This window comes from Rhamphochromis sp. 'chilingali', assembly GCF_963969265.1.
Source record: "Rhamphochromis sp. 'chilingali' genome assembly, chromosome: 21".
NCBI classification, from domain to species: domain Eukaryota; kingdom Metazoa; phylum Chordata; class Actinopteri; order Cichliformes; family Cichlidae; genus Rhamphochromis; species Rhamphochromis sp. 'chilingali'.
In genome coordinates, this window is record NC_137949.1 from 15398694 (window position 1) to 15426223 (window position 27530).

Here is a 27530-nt window from a genome sequence, read left to right on the forward strand (position 1 = left end):
AATTGTATTTTTTAAATTGTGAGTTTATTTGTGCCCTAGAATCTGACACGATTTTGATATTTCATGGAGTCTTTCATGAATGAATAGGTCTTTTCTGTTTGTAAAGATTTTGCATTCATTTCTAGATTGAATGTGCTTCATATCATCTCTGAGACCAGATTCACACAAATACAGTGAACTGTAAATATAAAAGCCTTTATAATAATTGAATGCATTTTCATACTGCAGGTTTTATGCTTGACAGTTTCTGGAAACCCTTGTTAACTAGATTTATTTTGAACTTATCAAGATTTTTGAAAACATTTGACATAATATATCATTTGCAACATAACTGATGTTACTGGTGGAATTCATGTTTAAAATTAAACAGGCAAATCAGTAAAAATGTATCTTTTACCAACTCTTTGTACTTCACTGCTCAGCAGGAAAACTTCTAGAGTTTCCAGACACAAGGAAACATGACTGTCAAAAATAACACAGGAGGTAACTAAACACAAAGGAAATGTTAAGAAAATTAAGAGTCTAAAATAAGTAACCTAAAGCAGAATCCTAAATGAAATAAGCTGAAAGTTTCAACCAAAAAATAAATATTAAATAAAATAATTAACAAAAATCCACAAACTGAAGAAACCCAAAACTTCTTTGCGGCTTTGTGTTTTCGTGGGTTTTAGACTTTTGCTGATGTAACAGACTCTTTAATAAAGATGAAAACATGACTATAAATATCCAGAGGGCTGATTAGGGAATAGAAACAGAAGAGGAGGAAATAAAACCCAAAAGAAGAGAGAAGAGGAAACTATCAATTAGAAAAAAGGAAATGACCAAACAAGGAGACATGAAACAAACATTCTAAATATTATTGAACTATTTCAGGAAGGAACATGGTAGGAAAACATCATACAGACCTACACAGGGAGAAGACAAAACAAGATTTGTTATAATTGTCACGGGTAATGGGAAAATACGGACTCAGTCGTGGAGGTCTGGATGCAAAGTACACAGTGCGTTTATTTACAGTGCCCAAAAACAGTTTCAAAACACAAAGTGAAGTGCAAAGTCCAACAGTGATCTTCTCCAAACTCGCAGTGGTGCGCAGGTGAGTTTCCAAAGTGATTATCCGAGTGTGTGTTCTCCTCCAATAGCTTAATCCCACGGGCTCCTTCTCTCCAACCTCCAGCTCTGCATCTCTTCCTCCTACAAACGAGCAAAAACAACAGGTGAGGAGGCTAGCCGGCTAAAGCTAAGCTGCAAGTCACAAAACACTCTTTACTACCGCGCTTCAAGTACAATCCAGCGTCGACTGCCATCTGGACACACAGTTAAATACCTCAGCCCACAACGAAGGATGATCAGTGACAGCTGGGTGGCAAATTAGGTGCAGGTGTGTCAGCCACTGGGTGGAGGAGGAGGAGAGAGAGAGAAACACACAAATACACACACAGGCAGGTCACCCCGGGAAGGACCGTCCGACCATGACAATAATGGTGGAAAACAAAAACACAGAAATCTGAAATTCACAGGATCAAAACCAAAAAACTCAATATAACAAAACTGGAAAATCATAAAGTTAAAAACAGGAAACAAAGACTTGATGATGTCTTAAACTCACTAGCAGAATGATAATAAATTAAAAAAAAAAAAAGAGTTTTAAAAATAAGAATTCAAATGTATTAAGAATGAAAAACTCTCAAAGAACACAAAAGCCCAAGACCGTGACTAAAAACCCCGAATCCATGAATGCAAAAACTTAAAAAAAATAAAAAAAATAAAAAAATCCTCCACAACAGCACTGAAGTCAAAAGTCATGAATATGGAACAAAACCCTGGGACCATGACACCTTGACCAAGCGGATGAGCCGGCATATCGACAAGGAACCTTTAAGTGTCACCGGATTACTCAGTTAAAGCGAAAATCTCTGTTTTTCCTTCCCTGCATTGAAAATCAGCGGAGCTGCACATTTTAAGACTCGCTTATGGTCGGACTTTCCCTTTAAGTGATTTATGCAACAGCATCTCCCGGTACCTCAGTCTACCTCAGTCAGCACCATGGACAGCGACCCCGCCAGCTCTCCGGCCGCCTCCTGCGCACCCAGCGGGCCCCGAGGGGCAGGGCACGCTCCTTCAGTAACGACGACCAGCTAATATCTCCCATCATGTTACTGCGGCACTGACAGCTGAACCGTAGAAAGCAGGATGCGGGATTTCCCATAGAAACACCCTCGCGTATTGTTTTTCTTGTCTTAACCCGTTTCCCAGCAGCTGGAAGGTACAGATGCTCTTTTTTGGCCGATCACCGGCTGTAAATGCCTCTAAACGACAGCAGATGTGACGAGTCTCATTTGAGGGTCGCTGTGGAGCAAAGGTGGTGAAATCTCTCGCTCTTCCTCCTCCTTCACGCCCTGTCATCACTACCAGTAGCTGCCCAGCACCATGTCTTCTCCACCATCGGCTGCGACAGCGAGTGAAAGCAGCACCACCACCGTTTTCGAGGAGGACACCAGAGAGGAGGTAGAATTTTCTGGCAATCCTTTTTTTTTTTCTTTTTCTTTTTTCTTACTCTCTCTGTGTTGTTGATTTTTATTGTGTCCGCGCGCGTGCTGTGCAGGCTGTGACACGCTGCAGGTGGATGATCTGACAGGTGTCATCGGTGTAAACTTGGACACGGGAGTGCGTGAGGCAGTGGCGATTCACTCTGCTTATCCTCCTGTTTATTTAGTTTTCCACTTAAGTTTCAATTTTATTTATTAATTTGTTCATTTTATTTAAAACATGTTTTAAGTAATGTTTTCTCACAGCTTCTCGTTTTTATGAATTATTTTTGAGATATAGAAATAAATGAAATGAGAGAAAATGTAGATCAAAAAGGGTAAACATAAATACTTTTAATTTCCTATTTTGTTTTTTACAAAAAGAATTACAAAACAAATGACAGCATATTAATGTCTGTTCTCTTCAACCAAATTAATGTCTGCTTTTATGTATGTTAACTTTAAATCATAGTTTTATTACTCAAATTGAGCCATTTTTGTCCTCCATACCATGAAACTTGTCTTTACAGCAAGTACATATAGAAATACTTGTCATGTTCCTCATTTGAAACATGAAGTTTAGAGTTTTTTTTAACTTTGAATTCTTCATTATTAATCTCTGTTTTTTTTTCTTACATTGTAGGATTATTGTGTTTTACTGTAACACCTCTGTGGCCAATTTCATTCTTTTCTAGTTCGTGTTTAGAGTCATGTTTGAGTCTTTGCTTGTTCCAGACTTCCTCTTCATCCTCTTGTATATTTTTGCCAAGTCTATTCTTCTTGGCTTTTGTGCCTTGCTTTTTAGTTTTTCTTTACCTTTACTATTCACACAGGACCACGCTCAAGTTTGTTTTTTTGCTTAATTTTGATTGGCTTTAAATTATATCTCATTGTTTTCACTGCCTTAATGAATTGTAAACCTACAAGGATTTCTGTTTTTTTCCCCTGTATTTTCTGTGCTATATAAATAAAATCGCCTTTATTTTTCTTACCTCGTTATCTAGATTCTGTTAACATGTGCCCAGTTTCTGCCCAGCTGTGCTCACTCCCCCTGATTAGCCCTGATTAGTGTTTTTACCCTGTAAGATACCATTGCATTACTCTGGCCAGACTGTTGTTAAGTTTGTTTGAACTTTGGACTTTTGAAGTTTGCCTACCATGCCTGGAGTAAAAGTAGGTTTTACACCTGCCAGACTCATAATCCTGCATTTCAGTCCTAAACTCTGCAATGTTGTGCAGTCTGAATGAAAATACAAACTGTTCTCTAAAAAAGCAAACCTCTCCTTCCAAAGTTGCATAATGCAGGCTGGATTAGTATTTGCAAAATGCTGAATTTTGTCCACGGGACCTGAGGACTTGTACAATACACCATGAGATTGTGGATACTAAGAGTTTAGGTGGTTATAGGATTATAAATATGTCCTGATCAGTTTTTAAAATGTTTCTTCTTATGTGTGCTTTCACTCAACAGCAAAGACCGCTGAAGCAATCTCTAAGCAAGTCCTTATGTCGGGAGAGTTTCTGGAAATGCCTACTCCTGTCCATTCTCATGTATGGCTGCATGGGAGCCATGGTTTGGTGTCACATCACCAAAGTGACTCGTTTCACCTTCGACAGTGCCTTAAAAGGAAAATCCAAGATGTACCATGACAGCCCCTGTTCTGATGGCTACATCTACATTCCCTTGGCCCTACTGGGCATCCTCTATTTAGTCTACCTGTTGGAGTGCTGGCACTGTCACGTGAAGAATGAGTTGCTGCACAAAATGGACGTGGAGGGCATCTATGAGCACATCAAGAAGATGCAGCAGGCTAAGCCCTGCATCTGGTGGAAGGCCTTCAGCTATCACTATGTGCGCCGAACTCGACAAGTCACGCGCTACCGCCGTTATACTTGCACCCAGGTTTACCATGAGCGCCTCGACTCCCACGTGGCAGAAGCAGAATTTGACTACAGCCACTGTGGTGTCAAAGATGTTTCCAAACAGCTGCTGGGCTTGGAGAAGTCTGTGCTTACAAAGATGCGCTTGACTAAGTGCTTCAGTTTTGCCAACGTGGAGTCCGAGAATTCTTATCTCACACAAAGGGCGAGGTTTTTCACCGACAACGAGGGCCTGGATGACTACATGGAAGCCAGAGAGGGCATGAATCTAAAGAACAATGACCTGAAGGAGTATGTCTTGGTGCTCTGCGACCCAAAGCACCACCCTTGGTATCTGTCCCACTACGTCTTCTGGTTTGCCTCCTTCCTCACGTTCTCCTGGCCTCTCAGAGTCTTCACGGAGTATCGCACTGCATACGTCCACTATCGCGTTGAGAAGGTCTTCGGGCATGATTACCGACCTGTGTCGCCATGTGTTGATCGACGATACTGGTGTCGTATCCCTCGAGTTAAAAGCACTGATGTTACAGAACTGGAGTGGCACATTTGCTCCAACCAGCAGCTGCTTACCCAGAGGCTGACCTCATGGATCTGGCCCAGCGACCGTCCAACTTCAGCGAGATTCATCAGAACTGTGAGTGCTGCCACAGAGTCATCATCTGATCCTCAGTGTTCTTTAGAAGCCCCCTCAGCATCTGCACTTGTGCCAACATTCCTTTAAAGGATCCCAACATCGACTTTGTTGTAGTTTTGTCACCGTCAAGAATCCTTTTCTGTAATTTTATGTTTCTTTAGCCTTCAGGTGACCTGTGTGGAGTCATTTATGACCCCAGCCTTATATTTATATGTGCCTTTGTGATATTTTTGACCATAGAACTATTTCTTGCCAGGATTTTTTCCACCTTCTTCTTATTTTATCGTTATAGGCTTTGATTTTATTGTGGTTTGTGACTTGTTGGTAATAATGTCATATTTACGAGTCCAATTTTGACCATTATTATTTTTAGATATTTTAGTAATCTGGGAATTTTGAGTGTTTCTGCTAAAAGAATCATATAACACATTAACACGCAGATTGAGTTTGAGCCTGGGAGTAACAAAAGATGAAAAACAAACCTCCTGACTGTGATAACTTCACTGTAATTTGTCGGTGATCAAAGTATTATTGAGTCACCATTTCATAGTTCGGTGTTAAATGATACATAATCTGCTTAAAAGTATATTACATATACTTACATACATATTTTTCTAGTGTTATTGAAACAAAGAAAATTTGTTTTGTGAGAAAAATTATAGGATTGTCTAAATAAAGTGTCATTTTATTTGTGCAACTCCTCTTTGCAGTGAAAATAGTAATAGACGAGTTATTTGAGGGTTAAAATGAAGACTATTTTACTAAAGACTGATGCTCAGTTACATTTATACAGTATCAAGTAAAGAAATAATGTACTGAAATGCTGTTAAATGTGCTGTTACATTTTAATAGCACATTTAGTCATTTAGTAACACCACAACCCTTCCAAATGACCCATAAGATTTTCCAACATCCTGCTGAACTGATGTTCTCCTTGTTTCAGTAAAGAGAAATTAGAACCAAACAGCTGAACAGGCAGCTTTAGATCATACATAACACAAACATTACTTTTGTTGTGAGTTGTAAGTTTAATTGTGACCCAGAATGTGATATAATTTTGATGTTTCATGTATCCCAATTATGTGAAGAAATGTGCTTTTTGGTAATAATGCCAGCATTAAATGTGCTTCATATCATGTATGACACATGACTCGCACACAGGATGAGCTCTACTTACAAATATCTTTATTAGACTTAAAGAAATAAGAGTTTTCATGCAGTAGATTTGATGCTTGATGGTTTCTGGAAACTTTTGCTCCCGTGTTCACTACATTTCTTGAACACTTATTGAGGTTCTTGAAAACATTTTACACATTGTATAACAGATGTAACATTAGTAATGTGACTGATGGTATTCATATTTAAATTTAAATATGTAAATCAATAATAAAAAGTATTTTATTTTTACCATTTCTCTTTGATGACTCCAGAATAGAACAAAGAAACAGAAGTGAAAATAAAAGTGGGGAAAACCACATCAAAAAGACATAAATTAGTTAAACAGAAAAAAGAAATGCCCAGTAAAGATAAATTTAATGGAGCTGAATATACAAAAGTTGAGAAAAGCTAGAAATGGAACTAATTTCTTTTCAAAGAATGTTTAATGTTTAGAGGGTCCTGGAAAAAAGTAGGTATACCCTTATATACACTAGGTTATCTACAAAGAACAATGATTAAAAATGCACAGAATAATAGTGAAACATGACACAGAGGGAAACAATCACAAAGGAGGCAAAAGGCGGACACAACTACACACAGTAAAACAAGTAAAACAAGAAATAACCAAAGGAAAAATGAGACTGGACGAATAAACAGACACAGACACACTAAGGAAACAGAGGGTGTTTCAGTCTGTGTAATAAAATCTACCTCATAACCCAGAATTAGAAAACCAAGACAAGGACCCAAAACACAACATCAGAAAACATCAGGTTGAATGTAGAAGTTAGGAGCCAAATACAAACACAGAAAGCAGAATATTTGTTTAACAAAAAAAAAATCACTAATCCAAGCCAATTATAGGTTAGAAAGAGGAGGGGAACAAGACACAGGTGAGGATAATCAGACAGAGAGACACAGGGGAAAACGGTCAAAGTATAACAGGAAATGAAATAATTAGATATGAAGCATGTTGGAACTGTAATTAGGTCAAGTTGACAACTTCAAATACTGGAGTTTAATATCCCCAAACAACACAAAAACTAAAACACATCAACAGAATAACCATAAAAACAAAGCAGGAACCCAACTCAATTCAATTTTATTTATACAGAGACAAATCACAACAGGAGTTGCCTCAAGGCACTTTATATTGCAATGTTGACCATACAATAATACAACAGCGAAAACCCCAACAATCACATGACTCCCTATGAGCAAGCGCATTGGTGACAGTGGTAAGGAAAAACCCCCGTCTAACAGGAAGAAACCTCCAGCAGGACTAGGCAGAGGGGCGGCCATCTGACCGGTTTGGGTGAGGGGAGGAAGACAGGATAAAAGACATGCAGTGGAAGAGAGCCAGAGATTAATAACAAGTATGATTCAATGCAGAGAGGTCTGTTAACACATAGTGAGTGAGAAAGGTGACTAAAGAAGAAGCACTCACTGCATCATGGGACTCCCCCAGCAGCCTACACCTATTGCAGCATAACTAAGGGAGGAGTCAAGGTCACCTGATCCAGCCACCAAAAATTAAAGTTTTAAGCCTTTGGAGATTGTGTCTGTCTCCTGAATCCAAACTGGAAGCTGGTTCCACAAAAGAGGGGCGTGAAAGCTTAAGGCTCTGCCTCCAATTCTACTTTTAAATACTTTAGGAACAACAAGCAAGCCTGCAGTTTGGAGGTCAAGGCAATGCAAACCAGGGCAAGTATCTTGTTAGAGGGCATATTACTAAGATTTTCAGGGCCAAGTACAATAACCTCAGTTTTAACTGAATTTATAAGCAGAAAATTAGTGGTCACCCAGGTCTTAGTGTCTTTAAGACATTCCTGCAGTTTAACAATTTGGGGTGTGTTACTTGGCTTCATGGACAGATAAAGTCGGGTGTCATCTGCATAGCAGTGCAAATGTATACTGTCTTCTAATGATACTGCCTAAGGGAAGCATGTTTATGTGAACATAATTATACATGCTTCCCTTAGGCAGTATCATCAACAAACAACAAATCAACAAACAGGAGAATCCAAAACTTCAATAAAATCAAAAGTCATTCATAGTAAGTAACCAGAGATCACAACGTCACAACAACACTACGAACAATTAAGCCGTCCAAAGAAAACCGTTGGTTAAGCCTAAAGAGTGACCAGATTACTTTGTTAAAGTAAAAATAACTTTATTTTTGCTCCATATGTTGATAATCAGTGAGGCGGCACATTTTAGGTCGGACTTTCCCTTTAAGTGATTTATGCAACAGCATCTCCTGGTACCTCAGTCTACCTCAGTCAGCACCATGGACAGCGACCCCGCCAGCTCTGCGGCCGCCTCCTGCACACCCAGCGGACCCCGAGGGGCAGGGCACGCTCCTTCAATAACGACGACCAGCTAATATCTCCCATCATGTTACTGCGGCACTGACAGCTGAACCGTAGACAGCAGGAGGTGGGAGTTCCTGTAGAAACACCCTCGCGTATCGATTTTCGTTTCTTAAGGAAGGTACAGATGCTCTTATTTTGTCTTTCACCGATCAGCCGGTCCCCGTCGGCTCAGCTCTAAATGCCTCTAAATGACAGCAGATGTGACGAGTCTCATTTGAGGGTCGCTGTGGAGTAAAGGCGGTGAAATCTCTCGCTCTTCCTCCTCCTCCACGCCCTGTCATCACTACCAGTAGCTGCCCAGCACCATGTCTCCTCCAGCATCGGCTGCGACAGCGAGTGAAAGCAGCACCACCACCGTTTTCGAGGAGGACACCAGAGAGGAGGTAGAATTTTCTGGCAATCCTTTTTTTTTGGCACAGTAAATGCCTTTTGTTACGGTCTGTTTGTCAGAGCTTATCGCGGAGCTTTAATTTGTCCATGTGCGTGCTGTGCAGGCTGTGACACGCTGCAGGTGGATAATCTGACGGGAATTTGGTGTTACAGATATGCCACTGTTCCACAGTCTGATATAGAAAGGAATTCAATAATCTTGTAGCATGCATTGATTGTTTTAGAGGAAAACTGCAGGATATGTGATTGGGAATCAGCCAGCCAGCGTCTGTACCTGTTTTTCACCTCCCGTGTGCCGCAGCGGGCCTGTGAACCTGACCACGGACGGAATATCCTGTTATTCTTATTGTTTGCAGATTGATTTTCTTTGCACAGAAATGTCTGATCCGTGTGTGTTTGACCGTTTTGGTGATACTTTTATGCAAAACATCCACAGACGTTGCAGTTATCAGTCAGCAGAGATGCAGGTCAGCTGCAAACGAGACAGTGACCTAATAACATCCACCAGTTTGGCTGGGATCCGTTTAGGGTTAGAGTTAACATCCATTCTTTCTTAAGGAATTTTCATCCAATGCAATAATTACATAATTGCAAGCCCAAATGCATGGACGCTCACAGAAATGAAAACACAAATTTCTGCCCCTAAAAGTATAATCAACACACATCTGCACCCATTAAGCTAATTATTAGACTTCAAGATAACTATATACCTTTTTAAGGATCAAAAGGGTGCAGTACTGTTTAGTGGTTGGCCCCTCAATGGTTTCTTTTTCTATTTTTGAATGTCTCAGCTCACCAAATACATTTTAATATTAGACAAAAATAACCTGGCTAAATGCAAAACGCAGTAGTTTATAGATGATGATTTTATTTATTAAGAAAAATAAGCTATCCAAACCTGCATAGCCTTGTGTGAAAACTAAATCTTATGGCTGGCTGTGCCAGCTTGGCAGAATCAAGCATTTGTGATAACTGGCAATGAGTTTTTCATATCACTGTGGAGAAATTTTGGCACTGTTGTTTTAATTCAGCCACATTGAAGGGTTGTTTGAGGTGGACTTGCTGGTCTGTTGCAAATCACTGTCATGCTGGATAACCCAACAGTGATGGAGTTTCAGGGCATGAAGTCATGGCCGGACATTCTCCTTCATCTTTTCTTGTTCCATCAATTACAACAAGTCTCGTTAGTCCAGAGAATAATTTTCCCCAAAGTCTTGGGGATCATTAATGGGTTTTTTTTGTGAATGTGAAACAAGTCCTTGTGTTTTCTCAGTGCTTTTCTCCTTGGGCTCTCTCAATTTTTCCCAGTCTCTTTCTTATTGTTGATTCATGACCTCTGATCTTAACTGAGGAAAGTGAGACCTGCAGTTATTTCGATTTTCTTTTGGATTCTTTTGTGACCTCCTGGATGAGTCGTCACTGGACGCTGGAGGTTATTTTGGTATGCTGGCCACTCCTGGGAAGGTTCACCACTGTTCCAAATTCTCTCTATTTATCAATAATGGTCTTCACCGTGATTCACTGGAGTCCCAAAGCCTCAGAAATGACAATGTAACCATTTAAGACTCACACATGTCAATGATTTTTTTTCTCAGTTTCTTTAGATCGTGGCACAATGTGTTGCTTTTTGTCAACTTTTAGCCTACTTTACTTTGTTGGACAGGTTCTGTTTAAGTAAATTCTTGATGCGACAGGTTGGACAATAATCAGGTCTGGGTGTGATGAATGAAATTTAACTCTTCTTTATGTCTTTTTTCTGTGTGTCTTACTTGGGTTATCTTTGTCTAATAATAAAATCAGATAATTTGAAACATGCTAGTGTGACTGTTTCAGAACTAGGTGAAATATATAATTTACTCTTCCATTTTAAGATTTAAGGTTAAAGGTGCAGAATTGCAGAGGACTGTCACCTGTTCTCCCTGTTTCTGGGAGCCTTATGTGCACTTATTGACACCAGATGTGCAAAGGGTGTAAAGAAGTCTCCCCCGCACTCTGCACCTCAGAGGATAAAGCCTCAATGATAAACCTCTGTACCACTAAAAGTAAAAAGCAAAAAGGCACTTTTATTGTCTGAAAGTGTGTGGCAACATTTTCTATATCATGTAAGTGCTGCATACTTCATCTGACAATTTACATAATTATCTTGTTGTTCTTTTCAACCATAACCCCAGTGCTGCTTGCAAGGGTTTGCGACTCCTTTGTTTATTTTGGTCTAATTATGCGAAAGATTGAACAATGTTGCAGTTATTAATCAGCAGCTGCAATCAAAGCATGCAAAAACACTGTAAAGCAGATCAACTGACAGGGGGCTACACAAAGGACTGACTGACACAATTAGGAAACACGAAGGAGGAAAGAAGTGGAAAGGAAGGAAGGAAAAGCCACAATAATACACATGAGATAACTGAAAAAAGCACAAGCTGGCTAAAAGAGAAATAACTCACAGTGGCAACATAATTTATTTGTTGCCACACAAACCAGAAACACAAACCCAGCAGATACGGACGACGCCAGTCAGGTTCACTGAGGAACACAGTTAGAAATGATAAAGGCCAGGCTTTTACTTTATTTACACATTTTAATTTAATCGGAAATTCCTCTTTTCTAAAGCTTTTTGCCTACGATTAAAAAATTATTAACGTTTCTAATATTTAATCTAACAAAATTAGTCAGATAGCAAACGACCAAAACACAATCCTGCATTTGACAGCTACTGGTAGTCTGTGGTGTTTACATGTGGAGGACTTAAACTTCAACATAATATTACCGTATTGTGTGTGTATAACCTCTTTTTAAGTTTTGTGGATATTATACATGGTTATGCTGAGGATATGTCGGCCAATTTCCACTGGAAATGCCTTTTGGTTAAACTGTCAGCAAGGAATTTGCATTTGCACTGTTAAATTTTTATATGACTTTAATGCACATAAAAAACAGCTGCTTGTTTAAGTGAAAATACATCGATGTTTTTTTTTTTGCACTAATAAAGTTATGGAGTTGTAAAGTATTTTGTCTAGTGTCAATTATATCGTCAGTTATATCGTTATTGCAAATTTTCAAATGTATATCGTGATAAATATTTTTGGTCATATTGCCCTGCTCTACTGATCAGTTTTTAAAACGTTTCTTCTTATGTGTGCTTTCACTCAACAGCAAAGACCGCTGAAGCAATCTCTAAGCAAGTCCTTATGTCGGGAGAGTTTCTGGAAATGCTTCCTCCTTTCCATTCTCATGTATGGCTGCATGGGAACCATGGTTTGGTGTCACATCACCAAGGTGACCCGCCTCACCTTCGACAGCGACTTCAAAGGGAAATCCATGATGTACCATGACAGCCCCTGTTCTGATGGCTACATCTACATTCCCTTGGCCCTACTGGGCATGCTCTATTTAGTTTACCTAGTCGAGTGCTGGCACTGTCACGTGAAGAATGAGCTGCAGCACAAAGTGGACGTGGAGGGCATCTCCGAGCGCATCCAGAGGATGCAGCAGGCTAAGCCCTGCATCTGGTGGAAGGCCATCAGCTATCACTATGTGCGCCGAACTCGACAAGTCACGCGCTACCGCAATGGAGACGCCTACACGAGCACTCAGGTTTACCATGAGCGTGTCAACACCCACGTGGCAGAAGCAGAATTTGACTACAGCCACTGTGGTGTCAAAGATGTTTCCAAACAGCTGCTGGGCTTGGAGAAGTCTGCGTTGACAAAGATGCGCTTCACTAAGTGCTTCAGTTTTGCCAACGTGGAGTCCGAGAATTCTTATCTCACACAAAGGGCGAGGTTTTTCACCGACAACGAGGGCCTGGATGACTACATGGAAGCCAGAGAGGGCATGCACCTGAAGAACATTGAACTGAAGGAGTATGTCTTGGTGCTCTGTGACCCGGAGCACCACCCTTGGTATCTGTCCCACTACGTCTTTTGGTTTGCCTCCTTCCTCACGTTTTCTTGGCCTCTCAGAGTCTTCACAGAGTATCGCACTGCATACGTCCACTATCGTGTTGAAAAGCTCTTCGGTCACGATTACCTCCCTGTTACCCCTTGTGACGATCGGCCTTATTGGCGCCGTATCCCTCGAGTTAACACCATTGACAGCACAGAATTGGAGTGGCACATTCGCTCCAACCAGCAGCTGGTTCCCAGTTACTCAGAGGCTGGCCTCATGGACCTGGCCCAGTGCCCCTCCAGCTTCAGTGGGCTTCGTCAGAACTGCGAGCGCTGCCACAGAGCCATTAGCTGCTCCTCAGTGTTCTCCAGAAGCGCCCTCAGCATCTGCACCGGTGCCAGCTCCCGCATCCCCTTCAGCAGCAGCCGCTTCTCCTTGGCCCGGCGCTATGGCTCCCAGCGCAGCTGCTTCTGGAGGAGCGGCAGCCTAGACGACCAGGTGAGCCCCAGTGAAAATACCCGCTGCCTATCGGAACGCCTCACCACAGATGACGAGGAGCCCCCGGACTACGAGGATGCACTTTGTTACCCGGTGCTCATTGTCCACTGCAGTGAGAACTGCCACAACCACAGATCTTTCCACAGAAATGGCTCCTGCGTGGAGACCTCTTTATGATATGCAGTCACAGCGGCATTTCTGTAGCATTTCAAAAACAGGGCGTAGTGGATGCTGTAAGAAACAATTGCCTGAATCCTGAATGTGTGAATCACCAAAGCAATAACAGCGGTCAGTGAGTGGAGAACAAAGTGGCATCTCATGATAAGCTCACACACACAAACAAATCATATCTGCTTGGCTTCCAGGAAAAACCAAGAAGACGCAGACTGTTACAAAGCACACCATCGCTACAGCTTTTACAGTGCATGTGAAACTAAGGCTGCAGATACCTCATAGGAACTTTCTCAGAGGTCACACATGGACAGGTTTAAACATCTCACGTTCATTTAGTGAGTCATTATGGAGCAGCTTCTACAAATTTAACTTCTAACTACAGCAATAACTGTGAAAATAAATCTCAAATGGAGGATTGCCAGTTTGTGCTGGTGCACATCCCAAAGTGGAAACCTCTGACTTCAAGTGACAATTTAAATCTTGGACATTCTCACTTACTGTTAAACCATATCTGTAAATTCTTTTTAAATCATCTGTTTTTTCCTACATTATCCAGAATGCCTTTTATTAACTCCAGACAACAGGTATAAGCTTAATTTCAGCAGACAGTGACCTAAGGATGTTAGAAAGCGTGAGGCATTTGTTCAGACTGAGAGAAGTTCAGACTCATGCCCTACTAACAGCCGGTCCTGTGGTTTCGTTGCATCCTGGTGCATCTCTGCTTCTTTTTCTTCTTCTTTAGTGGATTTCTTTGTAATTGACTGTTGGGCATTGGTGCTATGTGGCAGCTCCAGACTGTTGTGGATGTTGAGTGACTGACACATTAACATGATGTTTACAGTTGGTGCTTTCCTTCTAACCTCGGATGTAAATGTTGGAATTAACAGTTTGGCCATCTTGAAGAAAATAAGAGAGAAAACAGAATCAGGTGGACTTTTTTTTTTTCCTTTAGTGGCTTTAACATGCGATTAATTTGTCTTGACTGACCCAGAAAATGAAAAAATGTGGGCGCACTAACACTGTCTAGTCCTATGAGCCTTTACCTTGACAGACTAAAACGCATCATGAAAACTCAATCAAGCATTACGCATAAAATTGGACTTTTCTGCTGCCTACTGCCATGATGAAACCTGCCGGCAACTGTGGTACAAATACACATCATTACATCCATCATTGGGACATAAAAGATAGAGACTGGTTTATCACAGTACATGTGAGCAGGTGAGTGTGGATTTAGCTGCAAAAAAAGATCATAAGATCATCAAATCCATGCCTGTTTTCGCATGATTTCCTCCTGCTGAGACACTGTGGTAAAACCATATCCATGAATGTAAACCACCAGCATATACGATATACTCTGTACCATTATGTGTTGATAGTAAAGGAATAATTCTCCATTTTTCATCTGTAAAATGGTGATCTCGCTGTCCAGCATGTACTGATATGCCACCATGTTACTGAAAGACTTTGGATGTTGTCATGTGGAGGATATGTGACTCTTCTGAGTTTACAGTTAGTATATGCAAGGATGTAAATGTGCTTATGTTTACACATTATACAAACTTTATAATACATGCTTTTTTTTAATATAAAAAATGTTGTATTCAATGTGCCACAATACAGCTTGTTCCCTATGGAGGACCAAAACAGCCAAAAATTTAAAATAAATTACTTTTTAAATAAATTCATATGCCATTAAATGCCTCTCAAATAGCACAAGTTACTTTAAGCATTAGTTGTGTTTTTTGTTTTTTTACCCAAACGACTGTATTGTTGTATTCTCTTTTCAAATTTCTTTCCACATTTCTGCTTTCTTTTGCAAATAAGTTGGCTATGAATTAAAAGCAGTCATGAGGTGAACCTTTTACCTTTGTAAATAAATGTTTAAATAAGTCTTAGTCACTAAAGATTTAAAATAGGTCAGCTAAGCCCTCTTATATGTACAATGAAGCAGAAATGCATAAAAAAATGTAAAAACACAAAATGAATGTATTTGGGGGGAAATAAACATATTAATGCATAAATTATTTTAATAAAGAAAATGTAAAATTAACATAGGATCAAATAAAAAAAAAAAATCAAAAATATAAAAAAATTTTTTGTGGCATTTAGTGGCATATTTACTGATTTTTAAATTTATTTATAATTTTAATCCTGTCAGTTTTGGCCCTCCATATTCATACATTGTTTTCAATAATGTAGTGACATTCATATTATTATGCACTTGATGGAAGTGACACTATAGACATTATGAATTGTAGTGGAGCTGAATGTTGGTGTAAATTACCTTGTAGAAAAAAGTGTCATAAATGTCACTATAACCAAATGGGCTGAATAAATAACTTAATTACTTTTTAGAATATGTATTTCAACTTATCTTATGCTGGAAAAATAAAAGTTGCAATAAATGTCTGGGTCATACCCATGTACAGTTAAACAAAATGTTGCTTTCTTGTATCCTCAGATCCATTTAATCCTTTGCCTGCCCCCCCTCCTAGCTGTAGAGAGACAAAACTGTGAAAAATCAAGAAAAGAAATAAGGTTTTGTTTCAATAACTACCTTCAAATCCTTTTAAAAGCTCCAGAAATAACAAATAATGAAGCTATTAACTAATTCATAAAGTGTAACAAATTGCTACTTATGTTTATCCATCCTTGTGATAAAACCCCTGTTTATTTAAAGTTGCTTCAGTTTCAATTTTATTTAATAATGTGTGAATTGCTGGCAAAGCAGACTGGCTGATAACCAAAAGATGGGCAAATTGCCAAAATGCAAAAGTTGAATCTTCAAAAATCTGGTTAACTTTAGAGAGACTACATCCACCTTGTACATACAATCACTACTACACCTGTTCAACTGCTTGTTAATGCAAATATCCAATCAACCAACCACATGACAATACCTCAGTGCATTTAGGTATGAAGACATGAAAACGACCTGCTGAAGTTCACACTGAGCAACAAAATGGCGAAGAAAGCTGATTTCATTGATTTTTACAGTAATTAGTGCCGGACAGGCTGCTCTGAGTATTCCAGAAACTGCTTATCTTTCCGCACAGTCATCTCCTGGGTTACAGAGAATGGTCTGAAAAAGAGAAAACATGCAGGAAGAAAACGCTTTGTTGGTGCCAGAAGATGGAGGACAATGGCCAAACTGCTTCGAGTTGAGAGGATGGCAACAGTGACTCAAATAACCGCTCATTGCAATAAAGGTTTGTAGAAAAGTAACTCTAAATGAACAATACATCAAAACCGGATAGGCTACAGCACCATAAGACCACACTAGAAACTAAGACTAATTCACACAGAATCACCAGAACTGAACATCAAAGACGGGAAAACCTGCCTGCTCTGATGAGCCAACAACTGCAACATTATGACAATGCCTTCTATTTATAAGAGACATCTAAGTTGTTGTGGTAAATTACACATTACTGTTATATTTTAGGAGAAGCTGGAATGTCTTTTACTGTTATTATATCAAAAAAGCAACTGAGAGTGGCTTCAGGGTTGATTAAATGGAGCATAAATGTCTTCCAACATGCCCAAATTTGAGTTTTGCAAGCAGTGGTGCACAGTGTTTGGTGAGTAATCAAATCCTCATTGGCCGAATTTAGGACAGAGCTGTATGGTCTACTTTAAGAATGCCACATATCACAAAACGATGTCTATATTCTTTTTATTAAATGAATCAAACTTTAATATTTAATTAATTTCATGGTTACTCATCCCAGAGTTGTTTGCCTAAGTTTTTCATTTTTAAAATATAAATCTAGAGATTCCTGAAAAAAAGGACACGTGATCTTTCCCAGATTGAACCATTTTGCGTTTAAATTCCTTCACTGCCATTTGCCTCGGCCATACATGTAATAATCCACCGGTGCCGTAGGAGGCAGTATATTTAAATCGGCGACCACACGTCTACTCCACGGCAGCGGAGACGACGAAGTACAGTAAGAAGCTATGAAAGGTTATTCCATAGGTGAGTGTCCTGCAGCGTGTTAGGAAACTCGTAGTTAAGTTTTCATTCGATAAAAACTGTTTGTGCCACGTTTGATGGTCACGAAGCTCGGGCTGGGTCACGCTTAGGTTGAAGTAATGAGTCCACGAGCTCAGCGGAGAAAAGTAAAGGGCTAACGGCCCGTATCTGCGTCCGCTTGGCTTCAACTTTAACCTCAACATTGAGCGGAGACAGCAACCGGTAACAATTATGACATAAAAGTGTGTGAAAAGCAGGAGATATATATAAAATGTGCCCGCTTTAGTGAGAACGTAACACATCCGAGGTCAGCAACGACCAAAGAACGTCCTTACTGAGTACTTCCGGAATAAACAAACGCATGTCGACTAAAATAGTAAAGCTTAACCATTGCTTTTAATCCGGTCAGTTAGTTCAAGAAGAAGCATTTGATCCTTTTCTTGTATTTATTAAACTAAAATAATTGAAATTAGTTTTTTTTTTTTTTTTAGCCGAGCCTGAAATAAATTGATGCTTTTATTCTGAAGATTACAGTAAATCCAGCTGATCTAAACTTATGTTCAGCAGTTTAAAAAACTGTGTGTAAAATTATGGATCAGGTGAGGAGGCAGATGTTCTGCTGTGTGAAGATGATAACACAACATATGCAGCTTGTCAGCCTCCCTAAACTTGTCATTATTCTAACTGAATTTGCAAAGATGATCCAAAACACACAAAAAATAAAGATGAATTCAAAGTGGTTCTATTTTTGTTTTCTAAATTTAATAGATGTTGTGATATCACATGATCATGAAGTAAAAAGACAGAAATCGTGAGTCCTGTTCTTGAACCGTGGCTCTTTATATTGAATCCATATTAATTAATTAACTGAACCTTTTTGTTGTTGTTGTTTTGACAATCTCCTCCTTCCTTTCAGTGACTGGGTGGAGCACAAACATGCAGAGTTTGGTGGTGCAAGCTCTTGCCATGAGGCAGCTTGGAAGGTTGAGCCCTCGCCACCTGCTAGCTACTGGATATGGTCTGAGGCAGACCGAATGGTGTCCCAGGACCATTCATACACGCCAGCTGTGCGGCTACTCGGTCTTCCCTGTGACACCTGGCTGTCACCGGCCTGCTTTCCGTGGAAGAGACGCTCTCAGGTGTTGGTCTGCTCATCATTTGAGGTTTAAAAGCAACAAGAAGAAAGGTGCTTCAAGTGCATATGATGAGGAGGAGGAAGATGAGGATGATAAAGACGCAGAGGACAGTGATTATGAAGATTCGGACCCAAATCTACCCAAGGACTATAAAGACATTGAGAAATATGTTCAGTCCTTCCGCTACGATGTCATTATAAAAGCTGGCCTGGATATGGCACGCAAGTGAGTCAGCATAAGAATCTAAGGCTGGGTGGGTGTTGATAAGTGATTAAGTTGCTGCTAAAGATAAACAGGATTTTGCCCTCTTTCCTCCATACTTCATAATCAAAACAGGAAATAAGGAAATGGCGTGGAGAATCAGTGCCAGGGTGCTCTCAGTGTGCCACAAGCTGTTCTAGTGGCACACTGTGAGCTCATCAAGAAACTTTGTTTTTCCCTTTAACCACTGTAGCAGGTTCCCCATAGTATCCACAAAGAAGGGACGACTTTAGTTCTACACAGTTAAATTTGCTTCATCGATTGCCCAGCAATTGAGCATTACTGCCACTGTGCTTCACTCTTTGTCTTCCTCCTTCTCCAGTCTCACAACTACTATATAAGAAAAGAGAATAATTGGCAGCCACACGCCAGGTGTGCCTCTCTCCCCAAACTGGTCCCCCAATCTCAACCATCCAGCTCCACCTTTCCCTCGTGCATCTGAGGCACAGACCATACCTCGATGCCACAATCGCATAGAAAGAAGGCACACGCACAAAACTGCAAACAGTAGGGACTTCACAACATTTGTCACCATTATACCAGAGTCTAACGTGCTTCTGTCTTGTCACAGTAAAATTGAAGATGCGTTCTACAACAACAAGCTCAGATTTAACGGACAGAAACTCATCAAGAAAAGTAAAACGGTGAGTGCTGCTTGCTTACGACAGTGCACGAATTAGGTAATCCAGTGTTCCTCATATTTTGTTCTTTTCTCAGGTAAAACTGGGGGACACCCTGGACCTGGTCCTGTCAGAGAACCCAGAAACAAACACTGTTACATTGATGAGAGTTATCCTCAGAAGGGTTTTTACTGACCCTGGTAACACTGAAAAGCACAAAGTTGCCATAAGGCGCTGGAAATGTCTTGAGCTTCCCAGGGAGGAGGCCTTTAAACCTTGAATCTGCCTAAGACCGTACTGACTGTAATGCCATTGGCCTGTGAGGTCAACAGCACTGAGTGGCTCTCTAATGAGGTGGATGTAGAATGGATTACAAAAATGTTGTGCAGAGCTCACAACTCTCACTGTGCTTAAATGTGTACTTCGCCCTTCTATAGTGTGACACTCCCCCAATAAAGGTGCACTGTGAGGGTTTAGACTTCACCATTTGTGTCCTGGTGGATTTTTTTAAAAATTCTTTTGGAAAGCTGTGTGGTGTTTTTCATGGTTTCAGAACTGAAACTGCCAACACTTAATATACAGGAATAAATAAATAACTTTAAATTTCTATTAAATATCCCCAAATATTAATAAGGAAATGTTATTGTATATAATATACAATAGATATTTTTTTTTTTTATAAGCATGAGTAAGAAATATCCGGCTTTAATCCTGTTGGCTGGAAAAAAGCACTTTATATGATTCTTAAAACAGGACCCCTTATTTGTACTTTTGGAGCTCTAATTTATTCTCTCTAACCTGAAAAAATGAGAACTAAAACTGTCTCATGCACATCTCAACATTAATTTAATGGAATAAAAGTGCAATTCATCTGATTCTCTTATGTTAATGATGGAACTAAGAGCTGGATGCCTGTGGCTCAGGAGATGGAGCACCACCTGTCGCCCACCAGTCAGAAGGTTGGTGGGCGATAAGTGGGCTGCAAATCAGTGTCCTGGGGCAATGTTGTGAACCCTAAATTGTCCCTGGTGCATCTGCATGTGATAGCACTTAAAGGTATAGAATAAAGCACTGTGTGAATGTGGCTTGCAGTAGAAAGTGCTTTTGAGTGCTAAGAGCAGAAATGCTCCATGTACCACCGTGTAGCCTGCTCAGTCCAAGACACTCAAGTCTATTAACTTATAAAGTTGACATTTTGCTAATGTTATTAATACAGCAAGTCTTTCTGACCAAAGCACTTAAAGTGCACACATTTAATAGCGCTCTCACACACACACACACTGCTAATTTGTCTGCAGAACTTGTGTTGCTTTCAACCTTAAATCACATTTTTATCTATAAAAATCAGTCATCTGCTAACAGACTTAAACATGTCTCCAATGTCATGTGATTGGGTTGATTTTTCAAGTTGATAATCACCTTCAAGGGACCTCTTAGCCTAATGGGTAAGTGAAACCAGATAAAGAAAGGCTATGCTCTGTATGTTGAACTTGCTCTGGTGCGATTATGTAAAACATTGTGATTGTATGTCACATTTATAACTGGTTTTATTAGAAACTGGTTATCATGAGCCATTGTCATGTTAAATTATCTTTATAATATAAACTTCTATAAGAAGGCTTAACATAAGCACATAGTTATTAAAACAGTGGTGGCACGATGCTACATCAGTAACTGCGATGGAAATATATCACGTCCTTGTGATTTGATTTCTGTTCATAGAGCAAATGTGTGATCTATGCTGTTAGCTACTATCATTATTATTGTTATAAGGCTACAACATTTATCAACAGAGTATGTTAGAGAAGCTATGACATGTTTGGCTTATAAATAGGAGCGGTTGTAACTTTTATCGAACAATAATAAAGACTACATAAACTAGAACATCTACTGCTGTAGCCAAAAAGGTAAAATATGAGTAAGAATACTGCTAAAGAAACTCGCAACAGCTTGGCTTCTTCCTACAGAGGACAGTGTGTAGAAGTTCAACAATGCGATTTCAGCTTATATACTGTGCAACTGTTTTTATGACAGAAAGTGTTGGGTAACTGCAGAGTACTGTAACTAGGACACAGTGCTTGACCTCTTGGCCTTTTTAAGAATGTCACACTTCTTGCGATTGGGGCGCCGGCAGCGTTCGTCAATGCTTGGCACACATTCGTAGTGCCACACCTCCTCCATCTTATCCACAGGATACACGGCTTCCACGTAGTGACGGATCAGTCTCAGTCGAACAGGGTCAAGCTGCTTCTTATTGCAGGCGCCTGAATGGTTGTACTGCAGCCGCAGGTTCTCGTGGGTGAAGAGCTCGGGGAAGAGGCGCACCAGCAAGCGGGCAGCAAAGTTCCCAACAGAGAGACTCTGCTGGACAATTTCCCGTACCTCGGTATCAGAGAGTAGGTAGACGGAGGGAACAGGGAAATCTGGTTTGGACACAGTCAGCTCATCAAGGGGGATTTTGCAGAAGTCTTTGCTACTTTTCTCGGGAGGTAAAGAGGGAATATCTGGATCCTGTCTGCCGTTATCGGGATGGAGCTGGTTCAGCTGGCAGAGAAAGTCCTGCTCTGTCTCCTGACCGTACACTTTGCGCTGCTGCAGGTAGGATCTCCTCTGCTCCGTGTCACGTCTCCTGCACCGCTCGTCAAGTTTGCCAACAAATTCCAACATCCACACTCTGTCGTTCTTGGCCCGGGGGTAGACCAACTGCACGTAATGACGGATCAGGTTTACACGAACGGGGTCGAGTTGCTTTTTCCCAAGAGAACCGCTACAGTTATACTGCTTTCTAGCGTTCTCGTAGGTAAAGAGCTCAGGAAACATGAGCACCAGCAGCCGAGAGGCAAAGTTCCCAACGGACAAGCTACATTCATAGTTGCTCTTGAGCTGTTCCCTGGACAGGATGTATTCCTGGGGAACAGTAAAGTCAGGCAGAGGAATCTCCAGATTGTCAAAATCTACAGGCGTGAGCAGCGACTTTTTAGACTTGCGACTGGGTCTTTCATATTCACTCACTTCTGGAACCTTGATAATTGAAACATCTTCAGGAAAACTGGCCAGTTCGTAGCCCTCCTCATTGATGTTGTCCGGTTCACTCCCGTTGCCATTACTGTGAGGACCCTCAAGTGCGTCTTCCATATGCTGAATGCACACCTGCAGCCAGCTGTCCTCAGGCACATCAGGGAAATTCGCTTCCATATACTTTCTAATTATGTCCATCTTGTCAGAGTCGAGAATTAGCTGTCCCACACTACTAAAATTGCCACAGTCTTCTGGTATTTTCCCCTCTTCAAAAACTTCAGGGAAGAGACGGTGAATTAGGAAAACAACAAAGTCTTCTGGGGAGGAGAACTCATCCAACTCCTCTGTGGCTTGTGTACCAAACCCGACATCTGAACCAGCCAGGCTGCCCTGTTGGTGATCTAGAGATATGTGCTCCTCCTGACCCTGTTCATTAATGAAACGAAAGGTTTGAGGCTGCTCAGCTTTTACGCCACCAGCTGTGCCCGCCTGCTTCCTGAGCAGCCGGGCACTTTCCATGTCCCTCTGCGCCCAGAAGCGATTAAAAAAGTCATTAATCTGGAGGAGGCACTCTTCCTGCCACACGCTGTTGTTTTTAACCGTGGGGTAGCACACCTCGACATAGTTTCGAATAAGCTGCAGATGTAGAGACTCCAGCGTTCTCTTGCTCGCCATGCAGTCGTGAGAGCACTCCCTTGCTTTGAACAGCTCCGGGAACAGATGCACAAGCAGTCGACAGCCCAGTTCCCCAGCACTTGACGTCTGCTCCATCAGCTGATTCAATTCATCGCTGGTTAGCAAATACTCGGGGGGAGGCTGGAACTCTGTCACCATCTCAGCCGGTTTGATCTGCTTCTTTATCCTCATGACTTCCAGCGTCAGCAAGTCCACTTTACTGTGCAGCTGCGTCATGCTTGAATTCAGAGTGTTGAGAATGAAAAACATTTTCTCAATCAGTGGATAAAGGCTGGAGTCCGCTGTGGAAGCTTGGCCTAAAGTGTCTGTGGAGGGGATGGGCTCTGCTGGGCCATTTTGCTCTGGATTTTGGAGCTTGGATGAGAGCATATTGTTGAGCTGATTCAAGCTGCCAAGACTTGCCTGCTGCTCCAGATTCGGGGTGGTCCTCTTCTCCGAGATTCGGTGGGAGATGCTGAAGAGAGGCTTTCTGTAGGAGACTCTAGATTTCTCCTGGATGCAGTCTCTCTTCTCTCCGGTTGTGGTGAGGCAAAGAGGTTCAATCCTGCTGCTCTCGTCTATCAAGTGCCGCCTCATCTAGACACAATAAATGTCAGTCAAGGATGTGTAATAACATATAAGGTATTGTTTTAATCATGAGTTGATCTTCATTTACCTCACTAGACACCCTGACTCTCTTGCTGCTAGTGGACTGGTCTGTTTCAGGTCCCATCTCTGCAGATGACCGTTTCCCAGCCTCGGCAGCTCCAGAAGATCCCCCTCCATGTACCTGAGGTTGTTCACTAATAGCAATGTCCTCTGTCTCCTCCTTACAATCTTGGACATGCTTGTGTTCTGCAAAATAATGCAGAATTTATTTTACTGCATACACTACAAAAATAAACCAAAACATACTTTGTTAATCTGTGAATTTTTATTGCTGTAGCTGCAAAGACAACAATGCAGAACTTGCCTTTTTCAAGCATTGCTTCATCTGAGATTTCCCCATGCTCACGGGAATTCATAGCCTAGATAAAAAATTCAGAAAGTTACTTAATATGCACACACTTAATACATCAATGGGAACAATGTGACAGTAATGTGTGTAATACACATATTCTTAGGTTTGGATAAATTACACGGAAAGGTTATTAACGCTAAAATTAGCTAATGTACCTGTCCAACTGTTGTTCATATCTTCTCTTTACAATTAGCAACCAATCAGATAAAAGTGTACTAAAAGAGACAGGAAGATCTAAGGACAATTGTAGCTTTGCAGATGAGTAAATTGCACTGTACGATTGTTTAAACAATTTACTCATATGGGTTATCACTTTGCAAAGTCTGGAAGAAGGCCCAAACTGTCATCCACAGATGAGAGAAAATTGGTCTGGATGTTCAGGAACAACCCGGAAAACACTGATGCTTAAGCCTGCCATGAACTGCAAACACTAGCAACACTATCTACAGTGAAGCCACACGGACTGAGAGGGTGCTGAACAAGAAAGAAGCCCCTCCTCCAAAAACAGACACCTTCAAGCTTGACTGTAACTTGCAGCTGCCCAAAATATCTTCTGGAGAAAAAGTTTAATGATCCGACGAGACAAAGATTGAGCTATTTGGTCACAATGATAAGAGGTATGTTTGCAGGAGTAAAGGTGAGGCTTTCAAACCTAAGAGCACTGTACTAAATGTCAATTGGTGGTGATAGCATCATGCTGTGGGGCTGTTGTCCTGCCAGTGATACAGGTATTTCATTGAATTACAAAGTGGATAGAATAATGAAAGAGGAGGACCATCTTCCAAATTCTTCAACTTCACATTTGTGTAATGAAAATCTTTGGATTGTGCTTCAAAGCTCGGTCCATGCCAGGAAACCAGTCTAAATGACCTCTACCGATCCCGCCAAAAAGACCAGTCAAATATGCAAAACCAGAACAAAACTATGCCAGACGCATATTAGTAGTGGTGTTTTTATATATTAGAGTCTGTATATGTATACTTTTTTGTTTTGTGGGATACCATTCAAATAAATTCGAAGAGTTCAAAGAAATACTTGAAAGCCCAAAATTATCACGACATTCATGCCCATGACTGGCTCTAAACTAAAGAGCAAAACCACTAAACCACTGGCTCTGTCATTAATCTGCCCATTGCAGATCTTCAGTATGTTTTGTTAAATTTAAGAAAGCACCAGAAATGCTTTTGATGCACCTAAGCCATTTACAAGCTCCCTGAAAAGTTATCATCACAAAATTGTTTTAAATACTTCAAACTCTATCTGGATGGTAAAATCCTTTAAGCTCCCTGTGGAGAAAATTAAAACAGAGGTGGTCCACGTTGGAAGAGAGCAATATTAAATGTAGTCTACTACAATGGACACTTGGTTACCTCTGCGGTTTTCTTACATGTAAACACAATGCTCTATAACTGGAGTAATTAACTATCTGTAACCGTTCTTGCACATGCTTCTTTTTTAAAAATAAAAGATTTAATGATGATTTTTTTTTTGAGCTGTGAATCATGCAAAGCTATGCTAGTGGAGTCAAAGACTACAAACATGACGCCTAAAATGAGCTTGATGATTACTACTTTGATAACTGCTTTATAAACTACTGCTTTTAGTTAAAATACATACATGTTGTGGCTGGCGTATCACCCTTATAGCAAACACCATGTGACCGGTTGCAGCCTCGTAGCTAATCACACACACACACACACACACACACACACACACACACACACACACACACACACACACACACACACACACACACACACACACACACACACACCTCTGGGTTTGCCTGAGTATTTTATCCCAGGCTCGTGAGGCTGATATAAACGCGTAGTTAATGCCCGCACAGCTCTGACCCCCCTGTTACCTAAAGTCAGCCCGTTTTAGGTGCATGCCTCCATACAGAGTTCCCTCCCAGCTCCCCTCCAGCGTTCATAACCCGCTACTTCCTCATTCTTCCGCCCATGAACCCTTGAACCACAACACGAGCCGAAGCCGCCGTGTGGGCCGAACTCTTCTACAAACTTGGTGTTTTTCAGAAACACTGCGCGTCTTTACGCTTCGTTTCTATAACACCGCCACATTTTGTTTGTGAATTTTAATGACGCGGCAACGTTTGCGTGGACGACTGCCTGCCTTACTGCCCCCACCTTCCCTCCTACCCCCGTCCTATTCCTCCTCCTGTGTCCCGACTCTCGCTAAATTAACCGAAAACCCGCGTGACCAGCGGTTTGAGCTCACCTTCACTAGTCCATGCCTCCCCCCGGGACCGTCAGTGACATGTCCGCGGACTATCACGGCAGTTTGTTCCGCAGGTAATAAAAGAAGGTAATTCTTCTTGTTGGTGTTTTTTTTTCTCGCTCGGCTCCTGTGTTTTCTCGCGTGACGTGACGGGCGCGCGCCTGCTGTGTCACTTCCGCACAGCTGTGGAAGAAGAGACGGGTGAAAAAAAAAGAAAAAGGACCACAGTTACAGTTTTACATTGTAAATGCACAGGGCTGCCGTTACACTCTTTGACTTGTATTTAACTGAGAGTCCTCCAGCTAAAGAAGGGTTTGAATAAATAACCGAATAATAAAAAAATAATCCTCAACATGCTGAGCAGCTGTTAGCCCACGCGAAGGACACAATCACGAAACGTTATAAAACATATCCCATGAATTAACACACACACACACACACACACACACACACACACACACACACACACACACACACACACACACACACACTGGACACTTTTATTCAACTGCTCTGAACTCATATTAGTTATAATAGTTTATAATATAATATTAGTTTTGCATTTTCTAATTAGTTTTTATTTTTCATTCATTTTAATTTTTTGTTTTTACTTCAGTATAGTTTCAGTTTTGTTTCAGTTTTATTATTATTTTTTATTATTATTACTGTACGGAGGACATATGGCAGAGGGAAGATTTAGGAAAATGAGTACATGCTTACAATAAAAACACAAGTTTTTAAAGGCAGTTGTCTTGTGGAAGAAATATGCTCATTTTGCAAAATTGTTTTTGCATCTAACTTAACTTTTTAATTTAGTTTTAGTTAATTATAATAACCTTGCTAACCAGCTAATCACATAGCAGGAACTGAGTGCATTTAGACATGTAAACATGCTCAAAATGACCTATTGGAGTTCAAGCAGAGCTTGAATATGACATGGACTAGTCTGAATACTGGGATCTTCATACACAAGCATCTCCAGGGTTTCAGGAGAATGGTCTGAAAAAAGAGAAAATTGGTGTATGAAAACAAGGGATCCATCCTGACTTATTTCAA

At 40.8% G+C, this 27530-nt stretch overlaps 4 protein-coding genes across 6 annotated transcripts; 3 read left to right on the forward strand and 1 right to left on the reverse strand.

Annotated features, from left to right (window-relative positions):
* The first annotated feature begins 1747 nt into the window (after positions 1-1747).
* On the forward strand, positions 1748-5254 carry LOC308389945 (transmembrane protein 151B-like). The gene is made up of 2 exons (XM_080871555.1): positions 1748-2508; positions 4000-5254. The coding sequence occupies exons 1-2, from the start codon at positions 2431-2433 to the stop codon at positions 5128-5130; spliced, it is 1209 nt and encodes a 402-aa protein (XP_080727681.1). The 5' UTR covers positions 1748-2430; the 3' UTR covers positions 5131-5254.
* A 3417-nt stretch (positions 5255-8671) lies between these two features.
* On the forward strand, positions 8672-15452 carry LOC308389944 (transmembrane protein 151B-like). The gene is made up of 2 exons (XM_080871554.1): positions 8672-8959; positions 12120-15452. The coding sequence occupies exons 1-2, from the start codon at positions 8882-8884 to the stop codon at positions 13527-13529; spliced, it is 1488 nt and encodes a 495-aa protein (XP_080727680.1). The 5' UTR covers positions 8672-8881; the 3' UTR covers positions 13530-15452.
* Positions 15453-17381: 1929 nt separating this feature from the next.
* Positions 17382-20005, forward strand: mtres1 (mitochondrial transcription rescue factor 1). Of its 3 annotated transcripts, none has more exons than XM_080871837.1 (4): positions 17382-17508; positions 18422-18866; positions 19474-19546; positions 19620-20005. In XM_080871837.1, exons 1-4 carry the CDS (start codon positions 17490-17492, stop codon positions 19800-19802), a joined length of 720 nt encoding a protein of 239 aa, XP_080727963.1. In that variant the 5' UTR covers positions 17382-17489; the 3' UTR covers positions 19803-20005. The 3 variants fall into 3 exon arrangements, with proteins under 3 accessions (XP_080727963.1, XP_080727964.1, XP_080727965.1); XM_080871838.1 differs by lacking the exon at positions 17382-17508 and adding an exon at positions 17520-17747; XM_080871839.1 differs by lacking the exon at positions 17382-17508 and adding an exon at positions 17520-17727.
* Positions 20006-20140: 135 nt separating this feature from the next.
* bend3 (BEN domain containing 3) lies at positions 20141-26656 on the reverse strand. The gene is made up of 4 exons (XM_080871836.1): positions 26475-26656; positions 24189-24243; positions 23892-24070; positions 20141-23812 (listed from the first exon to the last, which is right to left on the reverse strand). Exons 2-4 carry the CDS (start codon positions 24238-24240, stop codon positions 21587-21589), a joined length of 2457 nt encoding a protein of 818 aa, XP_080727962.1. The 5' UTR covers positions 24241-24243; positions 26475-26656; the 3' UTR covers positions 20141-21586.
* Positions 26657-27530: the final 874 nt, after the last annotated feature.